Source organism: Carex rostrata, chromosome 22 (genome assembly GCF_964058835.1).
Source record: "Carex rostrata chromosome 22, lpCarRost1.2, whole genome shotgun sequence".
NCBI lineage: Eukaryota > Viridiplantae > Streptophyta > Magnoliopsida > Poales > Cyperaceae > Carex > Carex rostrata.
The window spans coordinates 6,436,206-6,454,193 of NC_135939.1; the positions used below are offsets into that span (position 1 = coordinate 6,436,206).

General features: G+C 36.7%; 4 protein-coding genes across 4 annotated transcripts; 2 read left to right on the forward strand and 2 right to left on the reverse strand.

Annotated features, from left to right (window-relative positions):
- Positions 1-3,545: 3,545 nt before the first annotated feature.
- LOC144573843 (UDP-glycosyltransferase 83A1-like) lies at positions 3,546-6,062 on the forward strand. Its single transcript, XM_078323606.1, has 2 exons — positions 3,546-4,144; positions 5,157-6,062. Exons 1-2 carry the CDS (start codon positions 3,664-3,666, stop codon positions 6,038-6,040), a joined length of 1,365 nt encoding a protein of 454 aa, XP_078179732.1. The 5' UTR covers positions 3,546-3,663; the 3' UTR covers positions 6,041-6,062.
- Positions 6,063-6,743: 681 nt separating this feature from the next.
- Positions 6,744-8,905, reverse strand: LOC144573839 (UDP-glycosyltransferase 83A1-like). Its single transcript, XM_078323600.1, has 2 exons — positions 8,351-8,905; positions 6,744-7,778 (listed from the first exon to the last, which is right to left on the reverse strand). Exons 1-2 carry the CDS (start codon positions 8,829-8,831, stop codon positions 6,895-6,897), a joined length of 1,365 nt encoding a protein of 454 aa, XP_078179726.1. The 5' UTR covers positions 8,832-8,905; the 3' UTR covers positions 6,744-6,894.
- A 2,067-nt stretch (positions 8,906-10,972) lies between these two features.
- Positions 10,973-13,541, forward strand: LOC144573838 (UDP-glycosyltransferase 83A1-like). The gene is made up of 2 exons (XM_078323598.1): positions 10,973-11,628; positions 12,639-13,541. The coding sequence occupies exons 1-2, from the start codon at positions 11,148-11,150 to the stop codon at positions 13,520-13,522; spliced, it is 1,365 nt and encodes a 454-aa protein (XP_078179724.1). The 5' UTR covers positions 10,973-11,147; the 3' UTR covers positions 13,523-13,541.
- Positions 13,542-14,267: 726 nt separating this feature from the next.
- Positions 14,268-16,347, reverse strand: LOC144573841 (UDP-glycosyltransferase 83A1-like). Its single transcript, XM_078323602.1, has 2 exons — positions 15,832-16,347; positions 14,268-15,260 (listed from the first exon to the last, which is right to left on the reverse strand). The coding sequence occupies exons 1-2, from the start codon at positions 16,310-16,312 to the stop codon at positions 14,377-14,379; spliced, it is 1,365 nt and encodes a 454-aa protein (XP_078179728.1). The 5' UTR covers positions 16,313-16,347; the 3' UTR covers positions 14,268-14,376.
- Between the last annotated feature and the right edge of the window lie 1,641 nt (positions 16,348-17,988).

A 17,988-nucleotide genomic window follows, 5' to 3' on the forward strand; every position in this document is an offset into this window, starting at 1 on the left:
CGAATCTCAAAATAAATAAAAGGGCAGATGGGGAATTGCAGGATCCCTGCGATCCAAAGAATCACAGCAGATTTATTTCCGCCCCTGCGGGTTGTGGCCTTGTGGGGCCTTAATTTGCATGCTTTGAAGAAAGCCTCCCCAAACACGACAGAGAGAGAGTATGAATATGTAAGAGTATCTCTAGCTTGTGAATTGTGATCAAGCGGCGATTAGGATCTTTCTTTGTCAAACTTGTACAGCCATATATGCTGCATGCATGTATTGTTGGAAATTTCGGAAGGATACAATGAAACAAAGAGAAGAAATTTGCTGCTGAAATTAACTTCTATTGCTTAATTAAATTCGATTACAACATGCTGAATTTATAGCACAACAAAAGGACTAAATCTGGAACATCTAAATTTAGTACCCCCACTACCTATCCTCCTATTACCAGCAGTCCCCAAAATAGAATTATTCCTCATGTATCCTGCTATTACAAACTTAACCTACATGACTAATTATAGAACCCACTAACTCAACTACATGCCTAAAAATACATTACAACATGTTGCATCCAGATCTCTAAATCTGGAATATTCGGACTAATCCCACTACACACGTTCATGCTTCTAAAAACAACTACAACAGAATTCTAAATAGAGAAAGCTAATTTTGGATCAACTTTCAACACTCCCCCTTGATTCAAAATTGGTTTACTCCAAGCTTCAACATCATCTTCTTCCTCAGCAGTCTTGATATTTGCATCCTTATTGGTTTGCATATTTGAATCAGACGAACTGGGCATCATTTTTGGCCCTACATAGGTGACTGTGCTAATTGGCAGGGTTGTCACTTTCTCCTGTTGTGAGGGATGGCATCCTTCACTCTTGTCAATAACATCTTGCTCTTGGTTTCTTTCACCAACCTCGACAATTACCTTCTCTTGCTTGATAACAGTATCTTCTGTGATCACCTTTTTCAAAATATCTCCCGTAATACTTTTCATCTCCAGAAAACCTCTTCCATTTCCAAAGGAACCAGACACTTGACTTGGTATATCACCTCCTCTTTCCATGATTACCTCGGCTTGGGTTAACAAGTCTGGAGTCAATCCACTGCCATCCGGTGCTGGAATTCTTACTTCTCTCTTCTTATCAATATTCCTTCCTTTTGCAAACTCTTCTTTTTCTTCGACTACATGATCTTCCTCCTCTGTGATTGTAGGCTCCTGCTCAGGATTGACTTCAACAATATGTAGTCTCATCAAGGAAAGTCCCTTTTCTTCTTTCTCTGCCTCCATTTGTACAGGCTGGTCAAAACATGATTTTGCCATCCTCAGCACTTGTGTATCAGTAATGGTAACCAGATCCCCATCAGAATCCTTGTACTTGATCAGCACAGATTTTAATGAAGGAAACATCTTCGTCACAATATCTCTCAATACCTTGAAACTACATTTTTCTGGCATCTGAGCCAGCCGTATATCTTGGTTGTACACCAGCTTCAATGGCCTCTGACGAATGAGCCCTACATTCTCCACCTTGAGGGCTTTTTCATCAAACAAAATATTTCTACTCACCATGTTTTTTCTACTTTCTGGACTGCTGCCTCCATTATCTCTTGTGTGCACTGCTACTGTGCCCTTGTTGCTTTCATCAATCTTGCTCTTGGTGTATGCCATGAAGAGTGCCGGTTGCTCATTTTCTTTTACAGCATAGCTTGCTTGATTCTCCTCCCTTTGCTTCTTGTAGCACTCAGATTGGTAGTGCCCAAACTTATTGCAGTAGTAGCATTGGATGTTCTTCTTGGCTTCATGGCACTCAGATTGATAGTGCCCAAACTTGTTGCAATAATAGCACTCGATATCCTTCTTTGTTGTTTGTTGATGTTGATGGTTGTCTCCACTGCTCGTGCCTCTTCCACCACCTCTACCGCTGCGACCTCTTCCTCTACTTGAGTTGCCTCTGGTGAGGAAAGCCTTAGAATCGTCCTTCTCTTCAGATCTGAGAAGTCGTACTTCATGGACTTGCAGCGAACCCATCAACTCGTCGAAAGAGTATGTGGACAGGTCCTTGGACTCTTCGATTGCTGCCACGACATGGTCGAATTTTGAGGTAAGGCTGCGGAGCACCTTCATAACCACGATCTTTTCAGCAAGATCTTCGCCACAACTCTTGATTTGGTTGACGGTGGATGTGACTCTTGTGAGAAATGCTTGAACAGATTCGCCTTGATTCATGTTCAGCGTCTCAAACTCTCTTCTCAAGCCTTGTAGTTTTATCTCACAGACTTTCGAACTTCCCTGGAATGCGGTTTTCAGGGTTGTCCATGCCTCCTTTGCTGATGCTGCTGCTGCAATTTTTATGAACACCGTGTCAACAACGGCTTGTTGAATGAAGAACAACGCCTTTGCATCTCGCTTCGCTGTTTCTGCTGGTGTGGGATCTGCGGTCGGTGCTCCCGCCTCCACCAATTCCCATAGACCTTGTGACTTGAGCAAAGTTCGTATCTTGATGCTCCAGAACTCGTAGTTGTCTCCCTTGAACAGCGAAATGGACGGATTCGAAACGCTCATGTTTTCTGCCATGGTCGGATCTGCCCTGATCTCTAACCTTCGGCTCTGATACCAATTTGTTGGAAATTTCGGAAGGATACAATGAAACAAAGAGAAGAAATTTGCTGCTGAAATTAACTTCTATTGCTTAATTAAATTCGATTACAACATGCTGAATTTATAGCACAACAAAAGGACTAAATCTGGAACATCTAAATTTAGTACCCCCACTACCTATCCTCCTATTACCAGCAGTCCCCAAAATAGAATTATTCCCCATGTATCCTGCTATTACAAACTTAACCTACATGACTAATTATAGAACCCACTAACTCAACTACATGCCTAAAAATACATTACAACATGTTGCATCCAGATCTCTAAATCTGGAATATTCGGACTAATCCCACTACACACGTTCATGCTTCTAAAAACAACTACAACAGAATTCTAAATAGAGAAAGCTAATTTTGGATCAACTTTCAACATGTATGTTCTAATTTTCAAAATCGATTCTGCTGGTTGATCACACCGACATAGTTAAATACAATATTGGTGCAGTGACTGATATTGATATATATAGATGAAAAACCCTGAAATACGTGGATCTAATAATTATTATATATTAATCAATATATATTCAATCATAAGCTGCGACACTTTAGTTTCAAGAATCAAATAAATTCAATTATTGCGTAATTATTTAGAAATAGAATTAACAGAAGATTTGGAATATTCTTTTCATGATCGATCAGTTGGCTAAGCTATATTGGCCATATATTCAGGATTCAGCCAGTCAAATTGTTGTTGGTGTATTTTATTGCAGTACACCGAGAAATCCAGATCTTATCCAATCTATTATTTCAATAAAAGAAGTCACAAAGGAAGGATAAACAATATAATATCTTCCGTAAAGAAAGGAGACTTCCGGACGTTCCTTTCTCCTTCGCCAAAAAAATAATAATAATAATCGTTAAAAACAGTAGAACTGTGAGTGTAGAATGTCCACACATTAATTTCAAAGACTCTCACCTTTTCTTTCTCTCTCTCTCTAAACCTGACTCTGACTCTGTGTACATTGATAGAGAAAGCGCACAAACTAAACTGTGTACATTAATTGTTGATCAATGGCGTCTGCTCATGTTCTGATGTTGCCTTTTCCATGCCAAGGCCATGTAATACCCATGATGGAGCTTTCTCATTCTTTGGTTGAGCATGGAATCAAGGTCACATTCGTAAACACAGAATTTAACCATGCAAGAGTTCTTCAAGCCTTGTCAAACAAAGAAAGCGACTTGAAAGGAATTAATTTGGTCTCAATTCCTGACGGATTGCGTCCCGGTGAAGATCGAAACGACATCGGCCTTTTGACTGACGGATTTACTAAGTTCATGCCAGGTTACCTGGAAGAGTTTATCAGAGAAAATAATACGAAAGGGGAGGAGAAGATTAAGTGGTTGATAGCAGATGAGAACATGGGGTGGTCGTTTGCTGTGGCGAAAAAAATGGGTATTCGAATTGCTTGCTTCTGGCCTGCATCGGCCGCTTGCTTGACAATAATGTTGTTGATCCCTAAATTGATTGATAATGGAGTTCTTGATGAAAAAGGTAACAAGTTCTGTTTTTGTTTCAATTACTTAATTTGTTATTTGGGTTGGTAGATATGTAGATTATATTTGAAAAGAAAACATAATATGTGTTTCTAGAAAGAAGTGATAATTTAGATTACAGAAATATTGAATTCTGTAGGAAATTTACATCTGAATAACAACTTATGATTTAGAGCGTAGATAAGTATAGGATTAGATGATTTTATGAGAATAAATGAGTTTAGATCTGTAAAAGAGCGTTATTTGACTCGTTGTAAATACGTTTTTAATAATGAAATCGTTAGTAGGCATTTAAAGCTAAGTAACCTTAATTACATGTGTTACAAATCACTGGTAGGAATGAGTAACATTTTTTTTTTGGCTTCAGCAAAGCATTTTACCTGGGTTACAAATTTAGTATATGTGGTAGAAAGTACGGAAATAAATCTGCTGTTGTTCTTGAGGAATAACAGGAACTTGTGATTCCAATCCCATCTGTTGATCTTGATTGAGATTTGCGCATGAAAAAGCTTTTTGATTGAGATTCGCGCTTGAAAAATGTGAATGGATGGGATTGGAATCGCAGGTTCCTGTTATTCCTAAGAAATAACAGCAAATTTGTTTCTAGAATGTACACCTTTATTATTATGTACCCAAATTATTATTTTCAACAGTAACTAATGATTTGAGAACCAGTTTTTGGTCCAGTGACAAAGGCACATGGTCTTTATGTAAGAGGTCATGAGTTCGAAATCCGGATGGGAGAAATTATTTGTTATAATAACAAGGGTATTAAATAGTTGGGTGGCTTGACCTCCAACCTTTACTTAAAAAAAAAAAAAAACAGTAACTAATGATTAGTGTATATTGTCCTTTAGAAGTATCTATCACAAATGGCAACAAAAAGCTGCTCTTTCTTTGTAAATTAATTCATTAATGCTTTGTAGATAGGTTATTTTGACTTTCAATTCCTTTGTAATTTTATATTGTTTACGGAGAAATTTCTCAATTTTCATAATGAATTTCTCAAGGTTGGCCTGCTAGAGATGAGGTGTTGCAACTTGCACCCAAAATGCCCCCCATCCACAGCTCACAATTGTCCTGGAACGAGGTCGGAGACCCGAAAGGCCAACCAACCATTTTCAAGCTTGTTACTGACAACAACAAGAACATAGAGCTCGCAGAAATTATTGTATGCAATTCATTTTACGAGATTGAATCAGGAGCATACACACTATTTCCCAAGATCCTCCCGATCGGACCGTTACTTCCCGATTTGAAATTCAGCAAATCGTTAGGTCTCTTCTGGCCCGAAGACACCACTTGCATGAAATGGCTTGACAAACAACCTCCAAAATCAGTTGTCTATGTTGCATTCGGCAGTTTTACTATATTCAGTGAAGTTCAGTTCAAGGAACTGGCACATGGGCTGGAACTAACGGGTCGGCCTTTTCTGTGGGTGGTACGGCCCGACTTCACGACCGGACTTAGCAAAGAATGGGTCGATCAATTTGTGGAGATGAACAAAGAAAAAGGGATGATCATTAGCTGGGCCCCACAACAGCCGGTGCTAGCTCATGAATCAGTTGCTTGTTTCATGTCGCACTGCGGCTGGAACTCTACTTTAGAAGGGGTTAGAAATGGTTTGCCATTTCTTTGCTGGCCGTACTTCGCGGATCAATTCTATAACCAAAGCTACATTTGCAATGTTTGGAAAAATGGACTGAAGATGGAGGCCGACGAGAGCGGGATTGTGTCTAGAGAGAGAGTGCGAGATAAGGTGGAGGAGTTGGTTGCAAGTGAGGAGATTGCAAGAAGAGTTCAGGAACTGAAAGAGTTGGCTTGGAAGAACTTAAGTGAAGGTGGTACTTCATACGAGAATTTTAAGAAGTTTGTCAATTTATTGAAGGAATAAGAGAGAAGTGCTCAAGGAGAATATACCGACAGAAATGTGTTTTTTCTATTAGCGACGAGAGTATCCGTGAGGGTATACCGACAGTCGCGGATACTGTTTCATTCTTGTGTTAATTGCTTGGCAGGTAATTTGATTTTTTGATGCTTTGAAATTAATAATCCATGCATGATGTATTACAAAATAATATTCAAATCGTATGAAATTTTGTCAGTATACTATCATATATATGTCCAAAATTGCGTCTATAAATTTTTATTTTTTAATATTAATTTAAAATATTGCCAAAATTATCGAGTAATCCGTTTTCTTATCTAAATAGTTAGTACTAAGACAATAGTTATCTAAATAGTTATAAACAGTCCAATCAATCTACTTCACGTGTGATACATTTACATGTTAAATTTATAAATTTTCGATTTAATTTAGTATAAAGTCAAACTGTCAAAAAACAATGAATTCAAAAATTTATATTTGACAACTTAACTTTATAGTAAATTAATTCGAAAATTTATAAATTTGACATGTAAATACATAACTCATGAAATACATCAGTTTTGACGGCTTGAATTTGTTATTTAAAGTCATTTTCAATATATTTTGAAGTTAAACTCACCAATCCTTTGATAGGTTTAAGAGCACCCTAATTTTACTTAAAATAATGATATATATAGTACTCATACTTAATTAACCAAAAATTCGTCCGAGAAAATGCTATCTAATTAATCCAAAAGAAGTCAAAAGGAAAGAGTTCAATTTTTATTTTTGATTGGAGAAAAGAGTTCAACTTTTAGCGATATTCATTTCTTTAATACAACAACACAGATAATTAATAGTTCACCTTGAGCACTTCTCTCTCATTCCTTCAATAAATTGACAAAATTCTTAAAATTCTCGCATGAAGTACCACCTTCACTTAAGTTCTTCCAAGCCAACTCTTTCAGTTCCTGAACTCTTCTTGCAATCTCCTCACTTGCAACCAACTCCTCCACCTTATCTCGAACTCTCGCTCTAGACACAATCCCGCTCTCGTCGGCCTCCATCTTCAGCCCATTTTTCCAAACATTACAAATGTAGCTCTGGTTACAGAATTGATCGGTGAAGTACGGCCAGCAAAGAAATGGCAAACCATTTCTCACCCCTTCTAAAGTAGAGTTCCAGCCGCAATGCGATATGAAACAAGCAACTGATTCATGAGCCAACACCTGCTGCTGTGGGGCCCAGCTAATGATCCTCCCTTTCTCTTTGTTCATCTCCACAAATTGATCGACCCATTCTTTGCTCAGTCCGGTTGTGAAGTCCGACCGTACCACCCACAGAAAAGGCCGACCCGTTAGTTCCAGTCCGTGTGCCAGTTCCTTGAACTGAGCTTCACTGAATATAGTAAAACTGCCGAATGCAACATAGACAACTGATTTTGGAGGTTGTTTGTCAAGCCATTTCATGCAGGTGGTGTCTTCGGGCCAGAAGAGACCTAACAATTTGCTGAATTTCAAATCGGGAAGTAACGGTCCGATCGGGAGGATCTTGGGAAATAGTGTGTATGCTCCTGATTCGATCTCGTAAAATGAATTGCATACAATAACTTCTGCGAGCTCTATGTTCTTGTTGTTGTCATTAAAAAGCTTGAAAATCGTCGGTTGGCCTTTCGGGTCTCCGGCCTCGTTCCAGGACATTTGTGAGCTGTGGATGGGGGGCATTTTGGGTGCAAGTTGCAACACCTCATCTCTAGCGGGCCAACCTTGAGAAATTTATTATGAAAATTGAGAAATCTCTCCGCAAACAATGTAAAATAACAAAGGAATTAGAAGTCAAAATAACCTATCTGCAAAGCATTAATGAGTTAATTTATAAAGTGAGAGCAGCTTTTTGTTACTATTTGTGATAGAAACTTCCAAAAGACAATATATATATCCGCTGAAGCAAAAATTAACAAAAATAAATAGTTACTCGTTCTCAAAGGTTTAAATAGTGTTTATCGCGTCATAGCGGAACGGCTAAAAAAATGGCGCTATGCCCATATAGCGCTGCTATAGCGTCAATAGCACCATAGCTTTTATGGTCCAAAAACGTTATAACACGCTATTTAGAACCCTGCTCGTTCTTGATGGTTCGTGATTTTAATTAAATCATAAGATTCATAACTTCTTATTCATATGTAAATTTTCGACAGAATTCAACATTTTTATAATCTAAATTATCCCTTCTTTAATTTCTAGAAACACAGATTCCATTTTCTTTTCGAATATAATCTATATATCTATACAAACCAAACCCAAATAACGAAGTAATTGAAACAAAAACAGAGCTTACCTTTTTCGTCAATAACTCCATCGTCAATCAATTTCGGGATCAACAGGATTATTGCCAGGGAAGCGGCCGCTGCAGGCCAGAAGCAAGCGATTCTAACTCCCATTTTTTTTGCAACAGAAAACGACCACCCCATGTTCTCATCTGCTATCAACCACTTAATCTTGTCCTCCCCTTTCGCATTATTTTCTCTGATAAGCTCTTCCAGATAACCTGGCATGAACTTAGTAAATCCCTCAACCAGAAGGCCGAGGTCGTTTCGATCATCATTTGGATGCAATCCGTCAGGAATTGAGACCAAATTAATTCCTTTCAGGTCGCTTTCTTTGTTTGACAAGGCTTGAAGAACTCTTGCATGGCTAAATTCTGTGTTTACGAATGTGACCTTGATTCCATGCTCAACCAAAGAATGAGAAAGCTCCATCATGGGTATTACATGGCCTTGGCATGGAACAGGCAACATCAGAACATGAGCAGTCGCCATGGATCAATAATTAGAGGATGAGCAATTAACGTAGGAGTTGTTTGTGTGCGATTTCTCTATCAATGTACACAAAGTTAGGTGTAGAGAGAGAAAAAGGCGAGGCTCTGAAATTAATGTGTGGGTCTTCTACTGTTTAATTTATGAGGAAAGAAAGAGATTTAAATGATTGAGTGTATGTGGACTCGTTTAGTTTTATCATTTTTACAATTTTATGGTTGATGCATGGGCGAAGGAGAAAGGAGCATTCGGAGGGCTCCTTACTGTATCCCTTGCTAAATTTCTACCGTAGATTGCAACGCATAAGCATTTTTATATTTTAGACTATAAATCACTGGATTTAAGGTTCAAATAACTAATCCAAATTTTTTATCTTGTTCTCCATATTAATATGTATTTGGAGACTAAATTTTACATTTTTTGAAAAATTTTTTTACTATATTTTTAGATTTATTGAAAATCATTGTTTTTCAGACAAATCTGGACCATAAAAAACAACGATTTTCAATAAATCCAAACAAATAATAAAAAAATTTCAAAAAACATACCATGTTGCTCATTTTTTCCATACTAAAAATTTGAATAAAAAAAATCATAACCTGACAAAGACCCACTTTTTCCATTATTATTTGTTTCAGTCAATGATCAACCTTGCTCTTCTTTCAACATATATTATGTGCGTCTGACAAAGAAAGTGCAATAACAAAAAATTTGGCTCTGATTAATGGTCACCTGCCATATCATAATCATATCATATCAGAGAAAAATATTATCCATTGTATAAGGAATTTTTTTTTATAAACCATAATTAGAAAAAAAAATTTTATTAAACTAACATGATTACTTTTTTTTTTTTTACAATAACCATAAGGACTGAAATGGCATTTCGGTCTCAGCCGTTTTCACAGATTTCGAGAAAAAAAATACGTTGAAAAATTGTAAAAATACTTGGGACCGAATTGCCATTTCGGTCCCAAAAAAAAAAATGTATATATATATATATATATATTTTTTTTTTTGGACCAAAATGATATTTCAGATTTTAGTAAAAAAAAAAATCACGTTGGTTTGATAAAAATCTTTTTTCTAATTATGACATAATTACAAAATTATTTGAAGAGTAGCCGTTAGATGGGAAATGAGACCACCTCCACATGTCTAAAAGGGAAAAAAAAAATGCCTCTTTCTGACATCCTCCACGTGTTAATCAGAGAATTTATAGAGAAAAACTGACAAATGAGTTGTTTTACCAGTGACTGTTTTTCCAGACTGCTACTTATTAATTAGTAATTACCAGAATCTGATATCTAATGTTGAGTGACATCTATGAGACATGTCTAAAGATAGCCAAATACTAAAATGTGGGACATATTACTAAAATTTGTGGAATCTACGAATCTTAAAAGCAATTATTTTCTTTGCACGAATCTCAAAATAAATAAAAGGGCAGATGGGGAATTGCAGGATCCCTGCGATCCAAAGAATCACAGCAGATTTATTTCCGCCCCTGCGGGTTGTGGCCTTGTGGGGCCTTAATTTGCATGCTTTGAAGAAAGCCTCCCCAAACACGACAGAGAGAGAGTATGAATATGTAAGAGTATCTCTAGCTTGTGAATTGTGATCAAGCGGCGATTAGGATCTTTCTTTGTCAAACTTGTACAGCCATATATGCTGCATGCATGCATGTTCTAATTTTCAAAATCGATTCTGCTGGTTGATCACACCGACATAGTTAAATACAATATTGGTGCAGTGACTGATATTGATATATATAGATGAAAAACCCTGAAATACGTGGATCTAATAATTATTATATATTAATCAATATATATTCAATCATAAGCTGCGACACTTTAGTTTCAAGAATCAAATAAATTCAATTATTGCGTAATTATTTAGAAATAGAATTAACAGAAGATTTGGAATATTCTTTTCATGATCGATCAGTTGGCTAAGCTATATTGGCCATATATTCAGGATTCAGCCAGTCAAATTGTTGTTGGTGTATTTTATTGCAGTACACCGAGAAATCCAGATCTTATCCAATCTATTATTTCAATAAAAGAAGTCACAAAGGAAGGATAAACAATATAATATCTTCCGTAAAGAAAGGAGACTTCCGGACGTTCCTTTCTCCTTCGCCAAAAAAAAAATAATAATAATCGTTAAAAACAGTAGAACTGTGAGTGTAGAATGTCCACACATTAATTTCAAAGACTCTCACCTTTTCTTTCTCTCTCTCTCTAAACCTGACTCTGACTCTGTGTACATTGATAGAGAAAGCGCACAAACTAAACTGTGTACATTAATTGTTGATCAATGGCGTCTGCTCATGTTCTGATGTTGCCTTTTCCATGCCAAGGCCATGTAATACCCATGATGGAGCTTTCTCATTCTTTGGTTGAGCATGGAATCAAGGTCACATTCGTAAACACAGAATTTAACCATGCAAGAGTTCTTCAAGCCTTGTCAAACAAAGAAAGCGACTTGAAAGGAATTAATTTGGTCTCAATTCCTGACGGATTGCGTCCCGGTGAAGATCGAAACGACATCGGCCTTTTGACTGACGGATTTACTAAGTTCATGCCAGGTTACCTGGAAGAGTTTATCAGAGAAAATAATACGAAAGGGGAGGAGAAGATTAAGTGGTTGATAGCAGATGAGAACATGGGGTGGTCGTTTGCTGTGGCGAAAAAAATGGGTATTCGAATTGCTTGCTTCTGGCCTGCATCGGCCGCTTGCTTGACAATAATGCTGTTGATCCCGAAATTGATTGATAATGGAGTTCTTGATGAAAAAGGTAATAAGTTATGTTTTTGTTTCAATTACTTAGTTTGTTATTTGGGTTGGTAGATATGTAGATTATATTTGAAAAGAAAACATAATATGTGTTTCTAGAAAGAAGTGATAATTTAGATTACAGAAATATTGAATTCTGTAGGAAATTTACATCTGAATAACAACTTATGATTTAGAGCGTAGATAAGTATAGGATTAGATGATTTTATGAGAATAAATGAGTTTAGATCTGTTAAAGAGCGTTATTTGACTCGTTGTAAATACATTTTTTAACAATGAAATCGTTAGTAGGCATTTAAAGCTAAGTAACCTTAATTACATGTGTTACAAATCACTGGTAGGAATGAGTAACATTTTTTTTTTGGCTTCAGAAAAGCATTTTACCTGGGTATTACAAATTTTAGTATATGTGGTAGAAAGTACAGAAATAAATCTGCTGTTGTTCTTGAGGAATAACAGGAACTTGTGATTCCAATTCCATCTGTTGATATTGATTGAGATTTGCGCATGAAAAAGCTTTTTGATTGAGATTCGCGCTTGAAAAATGTGAACGGATGGGATTGGAATCGCAGGTTCTGTTATTCCTAAGAAATAACAGCAAATTTGTTTCTAGAAAGTACACCTTTATTATGTACCCAGATTATTATTTTCAATGGTAACTAATGATTTGAGAACTAGTCTTTGGTTTAGTGGCAAAAACACATGGTCTCTATGTAAGAGGTCATGGGTTCGAAATCCGGATAAGAAAAGTTATTTGTTATAATAACAAGGGTATTAAATAGTTGGGTGGCTTGACTTCCAACCTTTACTTAAAAAAAAAAAAACAGTAACTAATGATTAGTGTATATTGTCCTTTAGAAGTATCTATCACAAATGGCAACAAAAAGCTGCTCTTTCTTTGTAAATTAATTCATTAATGCTTTGTAGATAGGTTATTTTGACTTTCAATTCCTTTGTAATTTTATATTGTTTACGGAGAAATTTCTCAATTTTCATAATGAATTTCTCAAGGTTGGCCTGCTAGAGATGAGGTGTTGCAACTTGCACCCAAAATGCCCCCCATCCACAGCTCACAATTGTCCTGGAACGAGGTCGGAGACCCGAAAGGCCAACCAACCATTTTCAAGCTTGTTACTGACAACAACAAGAACATAGAGCTCGCAGAAATTATTGTATGCAATTCATTTTACGAGATTGAATCAGGAGCATACACACTATTTCCCAAGATCCTCCCGATCGGACCGTTACTTCCCGATTTGAAATTCAGCAAATCGTTAGGTCTCTTCTGGCCCGAAGACACCACTTGCATGAAATGGCTTGACAAACAACCTCCAAAATCAGTTGTCTATGTTGCATTCGGCAGTTTTACTATATTCAGTGAAGTTCAGTTCAAGGAACTGGCACATGGGCTGGAACTAACGGGTCGGCCTTTTCTGTGGGTGGTACGGCCCGACTTCACGACCGGACTTAGCAAAGAATGGGTCGATCAATTTGTGGAGATGAACAAAGAAAAAGGGATGATCATTAGCTGGGCCCCACAACAGCCGGTGCTAGCTCATGAATCAGTTGCTTGTTTCATGTCGCACTGCGGCTGGAACTCTACTTTAGAAGGGGTTAGAAATGGTTTGCCATTTCTTTGCTGGCCGTACTTCGCGGATCAATTCTATAACCAAAGCTACATTTGCAATGTTTGGAAAAATGGACTGAAGATGGAGGCCGACGAGAGCGGGATTGTGTCTAGAGAGAGAGTGCGAGATAAGGTGGAGGAGTTGGTTGCAAGTGAGGAGATTGCAAGAAGAGTTCAGGAACTGAAAGAGTTGGCTTGGAAGAACTTAAGTGAAGGTGGTACTTCATACGAGAATTTTAAGAAGTTTGTCAATTTATTGAAGGAATAAGAGAGAAGTGCTCAAGGAGAATATACCGACAGAAATGTGTTTTTTCTATTAGCGACGAGAGTATCCGTGAGGGTATACCGACAGTCGCGGATACTGTTTCATTCTTGTGTTAATTGCTTGGCAGGTAATTTGATTTTTTGATGCTTTGAAATTAATAATCCATGCATGATGTATTACAAAATAATATTCAAATCGTATGAAATTTTGTCAGTATACTATCATATATATGTCCAAAATTGCGTCTATAAATTTTTATTTTTTAATATTAATTTAAAATATTGCCAAAATTATCGAGTAATCCGTTTTCTTATCTAAATAGTTAGTACTAAGACAATAGTTATCTAAATAGTTATAAACAGTCCAATCAATCTACTTCACGTGTGATACATTTACATGTTAAATTTATAAATTTTCGATTTAATTTAGTATAAAGTCAAACTGTCAAAAAACAATGAATTCAAAAATTTATATTTGACAACTTAACTTTATAGTAAATTAATTCGAAAATTTATAAATTTGACATGTAAATACATAACTCATGAAATACATCAGTTTTGACGGCTTGAATTTGTTATTTAAAGTCATTTTCAATATATTTTGAAGTTAAACTCACCAATCCTTTGATAGGTTTAAGAGCACCCTAATTTTACTTAAAATAATGATATATATAGTACTCATACTTAATTAACCAAAAATTCGTCCGAGAAAATGCTATCTAATTAATCCAAAAGAAGTCAAAAGGAAAGAGTTCAATTTTTATTTTTGATTGGAGAAAAGAGTTCAACTTTTAGCGATATTCATTTCTTTAATACAACAACACAGATAATTAATAGTTCACCTTGAGCACTTCTCTCTCATTCCTTCAATAAATTGACAAAATTCTTAAAATTCTCGCATGAAGTACCACCTTCACTTAAGTTCTTCCAAGCCAACTCTTTCAGTTCCTGAACTCTTCTTGCAATCTCCTCACTTGCAACCAACTCCTCCACCTTATCTCGAACTCTCGCTCTAGACACAATCCCGCTCTCGTCGGCCTCCATCTTCAGCCCATTTTTCCAAACATTACAAATGTAGCTCTGGTTACAGAATTGATCGGTGAAGTACGGCCAGCAAAGAAATGGCAAACCATTTCTCACCCCTTCTAAAGTAGAGTTCCAGCCGCAATGCGATATGAAACAAGCAACTGATTCATGAGCCAACACCTGCTGCTGTGGGGCCCAGCTAATGATCCTCCCTTTCTCTTTGTTCATCTCCACAAATTGATCGACCCATTCTTTGCTCAGTCCGGTTGTGAAGTCCGACCGTACCACCCACAGAAAAGGCCGACCCGTTAGTTCCAGTCCGTGTGCCAGTTCCTTGAACTGAGCTTCACTGAATATAGTAAAACTGCCGAATGCAACATAGACAACTGATTTTGGAGGTTGTTTGTCAAGCCATTTCATGCAGGTGGTGTCTTCGGGCCAGAAGAGACCTAACAATTTGCTGAATTTCAAATCGGGAAGTAACGGTCCGATCGGGAGGATCTTGGGAAATAGTGTGTATGCTCCTGATTCGATCTCGTAAAATGAATTGCATACAATAACTTCTGCGAGCTCTATGTTCTTGTTGTTGTCATTAAAAAGCTTGAAAATCGTCGGTTGGCCTTTCGGGTCTCCGGCCTCGTTCCAGGACATTTGTGAGCTGTGGATGGGGGGCATTTTGGGTGCAAGTTGCAACACCTCATCTCTAGCGGGCCAACCTTGAGAAATTTATTATGAAAATTGAGAAATCTCTCCGCAAACAATGTAAAATAACAAAGGAATTAGAAGTCAAAATAACCTATCTGCAAAGCATTAATGAGTTAATTTATAATGTGAGAGCAGCTTTTTGTTACTATTTGTGATAGAAACTTCCAAAAGACAATATATATATCCGCTGAAGCAAAAATTAACAAAAATAAATAGTTACTCATTCTCAAAGATTTAAATAGTGTTTATCGCGTCATAGCGGAACAGCTAAAAAAATGGCGTTATGCCCATATAGCGCTGCTATAGCGTCAATAGCATCATAGCTTTTATGGTCCAAAAACGCTATAGCACGCTATTTAGAACCCTACTCGTTCTTGATGGTTCGTGATTTTAATTAAACATAAGGTTCATAACTTCTTATTCAGATGTAAATTTTTGACAGAATTCAACATTTGTATAATCTAAATTATCCCTTCTTTAATTTCTAGAAACACAGATTCCATTTTCTTTTCGAATATAATCTATATATCTATACAAACCAAACCCAAATAACGAAGTAATTGAAACAAAAACAGAGCTTACCTTTTTCATCAATAACTCCATCGTCAATCAATTTCGGGATCAACAGATTTATTGCCAGGGAAGCGGCCGCTGCAGGCCAGAAGCAAGCGATTCGAATACCCAATTTTTTCGCAACAGCACACGACCATCCCATGGCCCCATCTGCTATCAACCACTTAATTTTCTCCTCCCCTTTCTCATTATTTTCTCTGATAAGCTCTTCCAGGTGACCTGGCATGACCTTAGTAAATCCGTCAGTCAAAAGGCCGAGGTCGTTTCGATCTTCACCTGGACGCAATCCGTCAGGAATTGAGACCAAATTAATTCCTTTCAGGTCGCTTTCTTTGTTTGACAAGGTTTGAAGAACTCTTGCATGGTTAAATTCTGTGTTTACGAATGTGACCTTGATTCCATGCTCAACCAAAGAATGAGAAAGTTCCATCATGGGTATTACATGGCCTTGGCATGGAAAAGGCAACATCAGAACATGAGCAGACGCCATAGGAGTGGTTTGTGCGCTTTCTCTATCAATGTACACAAAGTCAGGTTTAGAGAGAGAAAAGAAGAGGCTTTGAAATTAATGTGTGGGCCTTCTACTGTTTAACGACTATTTTTTTTCTTTTGTAGGGACAGTTTAATTTATGAGGAAAGAAAGAGATTAACTGATTGAGTGTATGCGGACTTGTTTAGTTTATTATTTTTATAATTAATTTTAGAGAAATTTAGTTATATCCCCATCAAAACTTGTCTTTTTTTATATTTCCCCATCACAATTCAAAATTTAGTTATATCCCATCAAAACTCTACTATTTTATTTATATCCCCATTTCATCATTTAACTATTTAAAATTTAAAATTAATATTATTAAAAAACTTGAAAAGACGATTTTGCCCCTAAATAATCAGGTGCTAGTCCCTTCCTTTTCTTTCTCTTCACGCTAATTTCCTTCCTGCTAAACCTTTTTTTTTTCTTTTTCCCGCGTTTGTTCCGACGCTCCCTCTCCTTCATTTTTTCTCTGCCTAATTCAATTAATCTGATATACGGTATGAAACTTTTATCAGTTTTTTTTTATCAGTGATATCATTTTTTTGTCCTCTGACTGTACCAGTACCAGTATCAACTATATATTGACGATATTAGGTGTTGACTATTGACTATATATTAATTAGGTTATGATATATATGTCATATCCCAAAATGTAAAACGGATTTAATTTGCTAAATTAAATATTACGCTCAAATTTAAATTTCGTTAATTAGTTAATTAGAGGACCTATCAGATTTATCTGACTGAATTAAAAACGAATCTAAAATTTTGAAATATAAACTAATTTCGAACTTATGTATATTAAGAAAGAAAATAAACCAAATGATTATCAACTCTTGTAAATAAATAAATCTATCCAGTTCTAAATTAAGAAAATAAATATACAAATGTTGTACAAATAACGTTATATAAAAGCTACGTTCATTTATAAGCTATAGAATTTGATTTGGATAATTATATACCTGCATATACTAATTAATATTAAATAATTCGGATCCTAAAGTCAAATTTTATACACGTAAAAAAAAATATATATATATATATTAGTACGACTTTATAATAAATTACGAAGCCTCGATTCAAAATTTTATAAACGTTGCGGATCTTATGAATTGATTGAGGCAAATTAAATCTCTGAATTAATTGAACCGTTGATCTAAATCACGATGCACGAATCTTGACGAAGGGAATTTTAAAAACCCCAACTCTCCTTCTCTCTCTTTCGCCCCCTGCCCTTGGGTCCCGATGCCTCTCCTTCTCTCTTTCGTGGTGCCTCTTCGGAAAACCCTAAGAGAGGCGATGCCCCTCTTTTGCCGTTGCGCGCGGCGCCGTTGTCTCCGGTTCACCTGCCCCTGTCGTATCACCTCTGTGCTAGACGACTTTGGCCGCACGGCCTGTCAGGCGGTTCTGACGCCTTTGACCTACCCCTCGTCCCTGTTGCGTGCTCTCACCGGTTATATAAGTCTCTCTCTCTCTCTCTCGTTGGTTTTCTGGTTCTCTCATGCTCATGTGTTGAGACTTTTGCTTGATTCTCTCTCTGTTCTTGCTCTTTTCCTCTGATCTGTGAGAATCTGAAACCTTAATAAGAATTAGGGTTTTCTTGTGAGTGTGTTCTGGTGTTTGCTTGTTGA